Raw genomic sequence first — 12929 nt, 5'->3', positions numbered from 1 at the left:
TGTTAAAAGGACTTGCAACAGCAGATCCGTGGTCCCGTACTGTTGGTGTGTTGTCACTGTGGCTCAACTGGTTTTTTTTCTTTCTGTTAGACACCCACTATCAACACTCTCTCGCGCAATACAATGGAATCTATCACAATGGAGCGCTATAAAGAGTTTGGGAAAACGGGAGGGAAAACTTAAACCAAAAATTCGACTTAATATGATGAAAACCATCACACACAACAACACCCTTCTTTCCGGAATAGAGGAACCCCCACAGCTGATACGTGCTCGTCATCTTGATTACCGGATGATTATATTTGCTAGATACATTTAAAAACAATCAATCACTAAAAGAGTTCAAAATAAAATAGGAAAAATGCATATCTCGAGACCATTATGTGTACTGCAGCGTGGTTTTCCAAAGGGTGATTTCGTAAAATGTATGCGAAACATGCAAAAAAAAGTGATCTCTAAACTGAAGAAGATGTCATTGATTTACATAATCTCTGCAAATTTCTATTCTGTGCGCAATTTACTCGTCACAAACAAACTATGATATAACCCTTGCTTATTTGTCATTCCTAAAACACTAGCGTCCCTTTTCTCCCTAAAAGCACTAGCTAACACTACTGACTTGATACTTTCTAACTGTTCGCCACCAAAATCAAATTCTTGGGATAAAGCAGACGATGGATTGCCCCTCCGGGGTTTTAGTCATATCTGTGAGATGCAATAGTGTGAGCGTGATATCGTAAAGAAGCAGCCAATGAGAACAAGCTTCCAAGAAGCGATGTCCAACTCACACTCTGCGGCTGATTGACAAACATCATCATCGGCTAGTTGCATGCCATCGGTCACCGCAGTGGAAAAGACTGTGACATAACTCTTTCCATCCTTTAAAGTCAATTTGGCTTCACGACCATGATCCAAGCCGTACAATGACCATATATGTGTCCTAAGGTCTGCAAATGTCAAATTATCACGTACAAACATCCGCTCTTGTTTCCATCCATCGCCTACAGGGTTGAGTAGAGGATGGATTTTCACGATGAAATCTCGACTACGGGCTAGTGGTGATTGCATGGGCATACTATTACCACCAGGGAATACATCATACGTATTTGGACTATAATAGAATCCATTACTGTATTGCGTCGGTTGTTGCATTGTTGGGGTTTGCATCGTATTGCGGTGTGTTACTACTGGTTGTGATACTGGTGGTGGTTGCGCAACTATTGGTACATTTAATGGTGGTTGACCTAGGGGATGACCTATTTGTGGCATCAATAGTGGACCGAATCCAGTGGTTTGGGAAAATTGTGATGATAAATTACTACCGATCGATAGAGGAGATTGAGTTCGTTCAGCTGGCTGATATTGTTGTTGCTGTAGCGCTACTGGTTGAGGAGATGGCGTCGGAGTACCTGTGGCAGTTGCTGGAGGAAACATAGATGGATTTATAGCAATATTGTTTTCCGATGCATCTTGTTGACCTATACTATTATTTCCTGTTTGTTTATCTTGGCTGCCACCTCGTGCTTGACGAAGACGTGGAGTCAGCTTCTTTGGTGAATTTTCTACAGGTGGCTGAGCTGCTTGTGCTGTTGGAGTACTGACGCCAGTTTGAGCCGATTGAGCTGATGTTGATGCTTGTTGTGCTGCTGAAGTACTACCACCGTTTTGAGTAGTTTGAGCTGAAGATGACGGTGGTTGCACTGCTGGAGCACTTTGAGCAGATTGAGCAGGTGCTGATGGTTTTAGGATGAATGGTCGTGATTTCTTCTGTGGCTTTCCACCTGTTGCAGGTGCACGTTCTTTGGATGCTGCTCGTGATGCTGTGGATGACTGTTCTACTACGATAGGTGCGGTAGATGTTGCACGAGGCTCCGCAACACCATTCCTACTACTATGATCACCGACCCTCGCACTAGTACCACTAATACTAGCCGTTCTTAATCCCATGGACGAATCGGCGGAATCACTAGTCCAATGACTGATAGCTCCGTTATTACCTGGTATAATTTTACCGTTCATTTTCACTGATGCTTCGCTTGCAGTGGGGCTATCCTGTCTATCGTTGGGATCGATAGGTGGAGCAAAGAGGGTGCTTTCTGCGGTGGCTGATTCGTCTGTATTGACACTATTGGGGAAAGAAAAGTCGGAAGGCATGTCTGTCATATCAATATCTCGATCTGCATCAAGATTGACTGACGAGTGACGAGTATTTTGAGAATTCTCAGAACTGGTTTTCACTCGAGAAGGTGAGGTAGCATCCCTAAGTGTTCGCAATGGTTAGTCCGTTGTTTGAGATATTGTTTACGGGAAGAAAATGGCTCACTTGGATCGTTTGCTCTCATTCCCATCAACTGGATCTGAATGCTTCCTCTTCTTTGCTTGCCGTTCGATATCAAGAATATCAGGCTGTCCAGGAGGAACATCTAAAAGACAGGGGATTACCAGGACATTTGAGCTACGTCATCACAATGCTCACAAGTCCAAGTATCAGAATGATCCAACACAGAACCTTGCTGACACAAAAGAATTGCTGACACAGAACACGTTGCTTACATGGTAAAATAGTTTCCATGTGTTTCAACATGGCGGCTTCCCATTTGGCATCTTCTTCAAACCCATGCTCTCGCAAAAACCTTTCTATATTCCTGCACCTATCTATAGATTCCCATCCGAGCAGTTTCGCAACTAACAAGCGAAGGAAGGCGTAAGATATTTATCCTCGATTTCATTTGACAAAGCAAACGCGCATTGCAAGCATTGCAATCTTGCTTACTTTGTTCATAGCAATACGGGCAGAAGTGAAGAGTAATCGATTTCATGCCTGGATTGAGGATACAGTGGTGATCGAAACAAAATTCCATGGAAAGCATGAGACAGACATATTGTGCCATTAGCTAATGAAAACAAGACGACCGTTTAGTCGGTTTTCTGGTATAAAAATATTGAGAGACAACGTAAGGTAAAACGTTTGTATCAGAGCACAATACCTTCATTGCCTTCCTTTTGGCTTCCTTATCAGGATAGGCGGCACCTTTTCCGTCAGCGTATGTGCGAGCCAATGAGAAGCAGCCAAGTGTTCGTCGGTCTGGATAAACACGACCTTCCTTCGAAGCAGGGACTCGATCGGGCTTCCACGTAGATACGGACCCGTAGAGATAAGAGTACTATTGCCTCTTGTCAAAATACTTGAAACGCAACCCAAAAAACAAAATCTGCATGCGCTTACATATACGTGGCGGTTTGGGTGGTCTTTGGACACCTTTGAATTGATGGCATCACCAGTCAAGTCTTGACCAACTACCGCAATCATTCCAAAGCCGTCATTTTTGGTATCCGGAGAGTGTTCTGGAGCGATTGAGTCGAGGACATCGTCTACATGTACTTGTGGTCCATATCCGTTTTCTTTCTTTCCAGTCCAATTTGTCATGGACGTGGAAAGATGCGGATGTTGAATCTTGTATTCGCGGAAGGTGAGATATGGGAAGAACATGCTTGCAAAATCAACCAGGAAGCTCAACATCCTCATATCAACACTCTTGATCTATTAAGGCGGTGTTGATATCAGTCAGACGTTTCGAACTTGTAGTGGCATGAGCATAACAATGTGATGGCGTCCAACAAGGTACATGCATCGGCTCTTGCGACTCTGATATCACAAACGGGCGAGTGTAGTACTGTGATGGCGTTCAACAAGAATACAAATGTGAACTGCGTCTGTATCATTCCCAGAAGATGTCAAACCATTGTGGAACTTACGGTTGACTTTGAGCGAAGCACATCTATAATGATACCACTTCCTCCATAGGCTTCAGATTCCGGCATTTTTGAGTCTCTGCACTTTTTGAGAAAGATCTTTGTAGCCCTCATCGACTGAGCAGGGCGGTCCTTGAACAAAGATGCGAACTCTTCACCTAGCGCATCCGCAGCCTTTTGCGTTTTGATTTGCTTGAAGAGAGCTTGTGGTGCCTTGATCTGTTTTGGAAGACTCGTCATTACATTATCTATTGTTGTTTCCTTTTATGCAGTGTACTCACCAAGTGTTTAATCTGGTGATCGATGTAATTGGGGTCCGCCACTTGAGGTGCTAGCAGTGGGGCCTGCGCCATCTTTGAATCTACTCATGTAACAAATAAGAACCTTAAAATTCAAATCAAGTTTCATGAAATAGACTCGCAATCAATTGAATGTTGAATGTTTTGCTTGTGATGTTGCATGCAAATTAGACCAGAAACAGATGAAGGGACTGGTGCTTACAGTAGATTCGCTGTGTAGAGTTATGTATACCTCACCGTCTGCTATTTCTTGGTCTCCTTCAGCGCTGCTAGCCTTCAAACAACGTAGTTTACAAACTGACAGCAAATCGAGCAGTTGCGACAATGGAGGTTTATAGTGAGGAGGCGACCAAGCCGTGGAATCTTGTATCTTCTATAGCGTCCAAGATAGCGGATACAGAATATGATCAAGCTGTCGACAAATATCACACACTGATCCAGCCCCTCAAAGATGCCCTTTGTGTGGCCATAATGACTTTCAAGAGGAAGACTATGCTCCCTGAATTGAGAGAAGCTACGCGCAAAGTAAGTCCAGGCACTCAATAATTGCATCTTGCTTGTGTTTTATAGTCTTTTTCAACGACATCAACAAAAGGCTTAACATTTATCTCGTGCGTTTCTTCCAGTACATCAACAAGGTCCTATTGGACGAAAGACGTGACAGCTTTACTCGGGCCATGGCATTCCTGGTCTCGAGTTACATGCAAGAACGAACGCCAGCACTCAATCTTGCCCTGGAGGCTTATTCGGAAGAGTTTCATGGCGTGCTGAATGGCTTACTCACTCTGCGTACGTTCCTAATCGATCCCCATCTCCCCTTGAATCCAACTCACTGTTTTGACCGTAGCTGTACATCGTGATCCACACTGTATGCCGCGAGAGTATGCCTACTTGTCTCAAGAAGCCCTCCAGGCTCTATTCACCACTGAAGGAGCCAATGAAGCCGCAATCCAGGAACCAATCCCAAAACCGCCTTATCTAGATGATGCCCAATTCACTTTTGGTGGTGTCGATATACTCGTATCAACTGAAGATCGACTCGCAAAATATAAACCACAGCCCAAACCAACCATCGCAAAGCCCGCGACCAAACCAAATAATACGGCTGGTCCTACTGTCCCCATACGTAAACCATCCATCAATACAATGTTACAGCCTCGTGTAGTGTCTTCTACTTCAGCTTCAGCATCACTACCGTCGCCTCGAATAAGTCAGCCCCCAAAGAGAGCGAAGACACAAATGGTCGATATGAGTAAGATACTTCTAGAGAAGAAGATAGAAGAAGACAAGAAGAAAAAGGAAGCAGGTAATCAGTGCAATTCCAATATCCGTGGTAGTGGTTCCCTTGACTCACATTTTCGTCCATACAATTATATTTAGAGGCAAAAGCAGCAGCAATCGCAGCAAAGGCAGCTAAAAAAGCAGAAGCACTAGCTGCAAAAGAAGCACAGAAGGCAGCAGCTCTAGCTGCAAAGGAAGCAGAGAAGCTCGCCAAGAGACAGCATAGGCGATTCAAGGCAAATGACGACACGACAAACGAACCAGAATCCTCAACATCAAAGGACAAGGGCAAAGCTCCAGAATTTCCTAGAGATGCGACACCAGAGCAAATGGATGATGATATGCCAATGATGGAAGATGAAACGCCCGCACCTGCTCCTGTAGAATCTCCGAAAAAGAAACGTAAACGAGTGATTGCTGATGAAGAAGATGATCAAGAAACCAGACAGCCCTGTAAGTCTATGTACATGTTACGTTCCATGATGATTTTTTTGGCCATCAGTCCTGAGTTGGCAAATGTTTCTTGTCTTGTCAACTGATGCACTCCCAACAAACCTATAGTGGCACTGCTGGAACAATTCATCAAAGAATTACCACCACCAGAACCACGTCCTGTAGCTTCTCGACCTACTCAACCACTTCCCGACTTTTCCACTCACAATATTTTCAGACGAGCAGATGCAGCACTGACTCCAGAAGCACGAGCAGCTATCGAAGTCTTTTTGTCTGGTCAAGCTCCGAAAACTATGGGATCTATAAGGTACATTTTATGTGAGAGTGACCGTGAACGAATTGTCGTGGACTTGGATTACGCAGAGCAGAGGTATAGCATCAAAAAAGTCAGAATTGTACAAACGTAGATAGGCAAATATTCGTATTTTGTGACCTTTGAGGTTAAATTTTGCTGTTATATATTCACAAAATGAAGTCTGTTTATAAAGAAACGAAACTGTAGTATACACAAATTGGCATTTCAACACTAGAATATAAATATAGATCATTTCTATAAGGGAGACCTGTGTGAGTTGTTGCTGTCTATTGTTGATTACATCCATCATTGCCTTACCTGCTTGTTCTTCCTCGCCTTCTTCTTGGGAGGCTCATCCTCGTCCACCTTCTCCATCCTGTTCTTTCTTGCCTTCTTCGTAAGAGGTTCGTCTCCTTCATCGTCCACCCTGTTGTTCTTCCTCGTTTTCCTCTTCGGAGGTTCCTCTTCTTCATCCGCGTCCTCCTTGTCATTGTGAACATCGTCATCCACATCATCGACGACTACCTTTTTAGCAACTCCACGACGAAGTGAGATCATAGAACTCTTGCTCGTCTTTGCCTTCTTCTTACGATGCTGCTCTTGTTCATCGTCCTCCTTGTCATTATTAACATCATCATCCTCATCGACGGTCACTTTTTTAGCTGCTCCACGACGAGACGAGATCCTCGGACCCTTGCTCTTCTTGTCCCTCCTTTTGGGATGCTCTTCTTCTTCATATTCCTTTTCTGTGTCACTGTCATCATCGTCATCGTCATCATCGACAATAGCCTTTTTAGCTGCTTCACGACGAGGCAAGACCCTAGAAGGCGACGATTCCTCTTTTACTGCTTTCTTTGTAGCCTTCTTCGTAGAGTTCTTCTTTGTCTTCTCATCTGGCTTCTCCTCTGGTTGCTTTACTTTTGTTGCGACAAAGAGTGGTTCACCAACACCGATCATTGGATCATCGTCGTCACTAAAGTTAATGGGTGATAGACCTGTTCTAGATGCTACACTATCAGATTTCTTAAGAGGGATAGTTGCGCCAGAATTACCAACAGCCCTGGAAACCGCATTGGCAGCGGCAGATCCAAATCCAAAATCATCATCTGTGTCCTCATATTTACTAGTTTCAGTCGATTTTGGTGCTACGAAGGTACTGCTATCATGACTCTTTACAGCCGGTGCTGGCGCTACTGAAGTACTGCTACCAACGTTGATTGGATCAAACAAACTATAGTCATCGGCATCGGCGTCAGCACTACGTTCAAGAGTCTGTTGAGGCTTTATAGCACTGACTGCGGGAAGATCCAAAACTTTCATTGCTGCCTTGGGTATTGGGGTTGACGTATGAACTGGATCCACAGGCTGACTATCGGGTCCAAAATCTACCAACATATCGACGGAATCTCCTAGATTATTTCCGAAATCTACTGACATATTGGTTGAATCTACAGTTTCAGTGACTTGCTTTGACGGTGCTGGGACACCATCGAATATATCTCGGTCTTCTACTACAGGGTCAGGCTCATTGATTTGTTTCGACGATGCTGGCACACCATCGGATACATCTAGGTCTTTTACGACACATTCTGGTTCAATGATTTGTTTTGACAGTGCTGGCACAGTATCGGATACATCTAGGTCCTCTACCACAGGTTCTACCATATGTTCTAATACAAGTTCCTTGTTGTCGGTCGATGGTGCTCCTAACGTATCAAGAGAAGACGGTTGTTCTACGACAGATCCATTAGATGGATTCGAGAGTTTTGATGATGTGTGGACAGGACGTTCCATTGCGAGATCACTATCCAAAGCAGCTGGTTCGTTCTCATTCTCAGAGTTGGCGACCAAAGGAGATGTGCCATTCAAGTCTTGAATAGCGCCAGAATCCGTGTTGGAAGCTACTATAAGAGGACTCTCTGTGTCCTCAGCTCGACTTGTTGTTGGCGTTTCCGTGCTGGTTGCATGTTTTGATACAAGACGAATGTCCTTTGTTAAGAAGCCTTCCATTGTTTCTTGATTGTTTGAATTACCTAATGAATTTCATACATAGTTAGAAGGCTTCCCGTTGCTGGATCTGCAACAGCTCAAAAGTTTCGTATGGGCACTCTTTACTTCGTTTGAGAGTTTCTTTGATGCTTTTCGATTTGCCACTAGAAGTTGTAGACGGATGAGACAGATAAGGATCAGGATCAGAATTCGTGGGCTTCCTCCTAGTAGATTTTCGTGTTGCCATTGATGCGGTGCTGCACATCAATTGTTGTGTGTGGCAATGGCCAGACACCAATTCTTGAACAATTCCAGACTCCTACCCTGCTCCAAACAATTGTGAAAACAGTAGCACGCCTCATAACATGCTGCCACACGATATTGTCATTTTGAATCTCGTCGGCGATATCCTATCGCTTGTAGGGGGATTTCTGATCTTAACCACACTCCTATTACTGAGTGTGTGGCGAAGAGAATCAATCCGTGATGATCTACGCTCACTTATCATCTTATCTCTTATTACTGCTGGTAATTGCTGAAGTAAGCTCACAAAGCTTGAAAACATACACTACTCACACTATACATATTGACGCAGACACCGCCAATTCTCTCGTGAATCTAATCACTGGTATTACAGTACTACACGGCAACAAGCTAGACAATGGCATGTTTTGTACCGTCACTGGATTTATAGGGCAGGCAACTGTCCAGAGCAGTGACTTTTGTGTGGTTTTAATGGCACTAGTCTCGTACGCAACGTTTAATCCGAATGGATCAAGGATACTGGCCTGGGTACAATCTAAACCATGGGTCTTGATACTTCCAATAGCTATCATACCCCTAGTCACGGCCACCATTGCCCTGATTCCAGGCTACGAGAAGGCATCATTCTCTTGGTGCTGGATTTCAACAACTCCCGTATACGCACGTTACACTCTATCCCATGGCTTACGAATCGGAATAATGATTACCCTGCCCTTCTTATATGGTGCTATCTACCTTAGAATTCGACTAGCATACCAAGATGCTCGTGAACGTAGTCTCGCTCGACAAGCCATTGAAGCTGAATGGGACGCTGATATAACGCCAACGAAATCGTCACAGGATACCGACATCTATGTAGACGAATGGTCTGACAGTGATACTATAATCACTCTCCATCGACAGGGATCCGCCAGTAAAATGCATAGACGTAATACAGCATCGGATCGAGGGTCTTCTATTGAAATCAATAAGGTGACGCAATTGAGGCATGCTATGAGGCTTATGATTGTCTTCCCGGTCATATGTAAGTATAGCAACAAAAAACGTGCTAATTCTCGATTCGAATGATGTTACCAAAATGACTAAATGTACCCCTCTTTTCGACAGACTTTGTGCTCTGGATTCCAGGAATTGTGGATCGCCTCTATGTGGCTATAACTGGAAACACGACTCTATTATTAGAAGCACTTCAATGTGCTACACAATTCATTGGACTCTTCAATGCCATCTTGTATGGATTGAATCCAAATGTTCGATCTGGTTTGAAGCAGTTTTGGGCTGAGTTTTGGCATGAAAGTGATAATGTTTTTCGTGAATAAGGCTGGAATGCCTTTTGGCATTGATCTTGGCACGTTAGCTGCATTTACTAGTATTGAATATTAATTGATTAAAAGAATAGAGAATGTAACGCCTTTGCGATATCCTATTTACCAATTCAGACTTCCTGAACGACAGCAGACAAACGCTGGCATGAGAGTATATCCCTCAGAATGAGACGAGGCTCGCTCAGATCTTTAACAAAACTTCATTTCCTGATGATTTAATTCGCTTTACTTTCACCTTCACCACTTTCCAGCATCAACACTGAACAAACTAAACTCAACTTTTTTTGAGATATAATCTATTGAAAGTGTGCAATTACCAGCTGTCAAAAGCTTCCTTTTCCTTTGTGTAGTATGATGTTGACAAAAAAGAAACAAGAAAAACTTCAAGAATATAAACGACAAACCAAAAAACCACGGCAAAACGTCCCTTTTTGACTACCAACATACAATTCCCAACCAAAGTCTGCTTTATACGAGAAAAGACTGCAACTTATACAACCTCAATATGCTGCCGTGGTGGGAGCTCCATATGCGTAACCCTAAAGAAGAATTAGTTTTAGTGACAGACGTTGCCAACAGTTGCGATGCCCAATAAAACCATTTGCAACATGGTGCAGAATCTCACCTGGGCATATCCACCAGCGGGAGCTACAGGGGGTCCAGCACCAACAGGCGCAGCACCTGCCACAAATTTGGCTGGATGTGATGCTGCGTCCTCTAATGCTCGTTTCTTGGCACCCGAAACACCTCCTGCTGTTGGTAGCGAATATTTTTGGAAGTCAGATTCCATTGTGTTGATGATTGATATATCTGTACAGCGTTCAAGAAAGACATCGAGACAACGAAGTGATAAATCCCGCTTGTCAGGGGTAGCAAGATTGGAAGACTTGACTAAATCATACGCTTCTCTTACGTATTTTAGAGCTTCTGCTCCTACAAAAGCGAATTGATAATCTTAGTGTTGTGATGAGAGAAATAACAACAGAGTGATGACCACATGTAAGAGTGCGCATTAACACCAACATTCCTCATACCTGGTTGATTCACTTCAAACACAACATAACTCATCCACAAGAATCTGGCTTCTGAATACTTGGCTACAGCTTCTTTCAATGTTGTTCTACATCCTTCTATATCACCTGAACCAAACAAGAGTTTGGCAAGCTGTGCAGATAAGTATGCCTTGCCACGATCATCCACGGTAGCACCTTCACAAGCCTTTTTTAATATTTGTACAGCGGTTTCCAAAGAACCTTGACGCATTTCAAACTGAGAGGAACGTAAAGTGCATTCGACGTGACCAGGAGTGGCTTGTAAAATCAATTCGTAGGTATCTCGAGCTTCTTTGGCACGACCTTGGCTTTCCAAGAACTTTGCATAAGCAAAACGGGCTTGTGGTCGACTAGGAAAAGATAAGCGAGGTACAGTTACATTTGTATCATTGAGACGAGAGGTTCTCGCGTTTTTTTTCCTTACGAGGCGGGAATGAAAGTGAAGCAAGCTCTATAGAAGACATTTTGAGCTCCATCGGTATTGTTTTTTGAAAGCATATAATGAGCATAACGAAGCCAAAATTCATCATAAAGTGCCTGTAAAAGGGTCCCCCGGGAAAAAAAATCAGACGACTTGGACAAACCTCATTCATCACTGAGCAATCAACTTACACAAGCTACCAGACACCTCTCATACAAGATAATGACCCTGGCATCGTTGCCTTCAGCTTCTTCAAAGTCCAAATATTTACGCCAATTTGCTAGTTGTGATTCGTCTAGCGGCTTGACATGGAAGTAAGGGCGTTTGATTTCTCCTTCAAATGTCCATCTCTTCAACACTTCTTCTTGGGTCTTCATGTATACAGCACTTTTCAGATTGTAGATGGCCTTTCGAAGTTCGAGCTGCATTTCATCGTCGTTCTGATTATTGGCAAAAAAATAACGAGAAAGTGTGAGCGAAAACATATGTGATGCCTGTCAAGAATGTGGTCTACCTTGGGCACAGCTTGCTCTGATCCTGCAGGTGGATGTCTGACTTGTTCTTCTAATTCTGCCAATTGGTCAGCAGGCACCAGTTCAGCTGGTGGTCTAGCTCCCATGAATTGCAAATATCTATAGCGAGACGAGCATATTTAGAATTCGCGACAAATGAAGGCAAATCTGCAATGGAGGATACTCACTTTTCAAAGAATCGAGCATATTGGTGTAAGGGTATAGCGATCAATTTGTCCAATATCCTGACGACATTTGTGACTTGGCCTTTGGATTCTTCCCATTCAATGTACTTGTCCCATAGTGAATGCGAGTAGAAATCGTAACCGACTGATGCCACAGCTCGTTCAAAGAGCCTACACAATGAGAGTAACGGTCAGGAATTTGTGTGCATTTATTGCCATCAATGTTGCGACATGCAGTTGCGAGAAAGCATATGGGAGATTAAAAGCACAAAAAGGATGTTTGAAATTGTCATCACCACCCTGCATGCAGTACTAGTACTTACATTCGACAACTATCTTCATCAGCAGGGAAATTCTCGACCCGAAATTGGCAATACTGAGTCCACAACTCGACCGAATTATGTATAGCAAGGACCCCTCGCTCAAAAGTTTCGACAGCCTTGTCTTTACCCTTGAGCAAGTTCTCCCAGTCCACATATTTCTTCCAGTAGCCAAAACATAATGGGAATTTGGCGAGGAATGTGTCGTAGCAATGTCGTAGATTGACAATATCGGATTCGGGAGAGTCGGCAGTAAGACCACCACCTGAGGTTTCAGCTAGTCGTATCAAGAATTCCCAGGATGTAAAGTCATCTGGATTCTAATATGAAAGATGAATAGAGTTGTTATAGATGTAATTAGTGTATGGTAGGCAATGATGTTTGACAAAACGTAAGAAAAAAAGTTTTGGGATAGATGTGAGATGAGATGAGCGAGATGTATGCGGGTCACGAATGGAACTAGAGGATGTTTGATGTGTCTATTTTATGTTTACCTTTGTGACTATATCCCAAAATCTGTCCCATTCAGACTTTGGAGCATCTGTGCTAGCTGTTCCATTCACTGTTTCTTTTGATGCCATCTAGTGCGACAACGGGATGAATATTAGAAAGCTTACTCTCTGGATTGCTTGAATTGGCACAAGTTCGTCAGCTCTATACTTGCCTTTGATGTTCCTTCTTCAATTTCCTGCGAGCTCGTTTTTGAATGAAAATTGGTGCTCGAGCACCAGAAAACAAGAAGAAAACATCATAAACGCGTCAAACGGATATTCTGACATT

The 12929-nt window shown here is 43.4% G+C and overlaps 2 protein-coding genes across 2 annotated transcripts; one reads left to right on the top strand and one right to left on the bottom strand.

Annotated features, from left to right (window-relative positions):
- Positions 1–8435: 8435 nt before the first annotated feature.
- On the top strand, positions 8436–9653 carry SmJEL517_g02464 (uncharacterized protein; the record flags this gene model as incomplete). Its single annotated transcript, XM_031168392.1, has 3 exons — positions 8436–8598; positions 8666–9358; positions 9442–9653. The coding sequence occupies 3 exons, from the start codon at positions 8436–8438 to the stop codon at positions 9651–9653; spliced, it is 1068 nt and encodes a 355-aa protein (XP_031025598.1).
- A 506-nt stretch (positions 9654–10159) lies between these two features.
- On the bottom strand, positions 10160–12730 carry SmJEL517_g02463 (uncharacterized protein; the record flags this gene model as incomplete). Its single annotated transcript, XM_031168391.1, has 9 exons — positions 10160–10198; positions 10285–10592; positions 10694–11061; positions 11136–11248; positions 11324–11572; positions 11647–11764; positions 11833–12000; positions 12153–12469; positions 12644–12730. 9 exons carry the CDS (start codon positions 12728–12730, stop codon positions 10160–10162), a joined length of 1767 nt encoding a protein of 588 aa, XP_031025599.1.
- Between the last annotated feature and the right edge of the window lie 199 nt (positions 12731–12929).

Source organism: Synchytrium microbalum (assembly GCF_006535985.1).
Source record: "Synchytrium microbalum strain JEL517 chromosome Unknown SmJEL517_scf0010, whole genome shotgun sequence".
Taxonomy (NCBI): domain Eukaryota; kingdom Fungi; phylum Chytridiomycota; class Chytridiomycetes; order Synchytriales; family Synchytriaceae; genus Synchytrium; species Synchytrium microbalum.
This window is presented reverse-complemented; position numbering and strand designations above follow the sequence as displayed.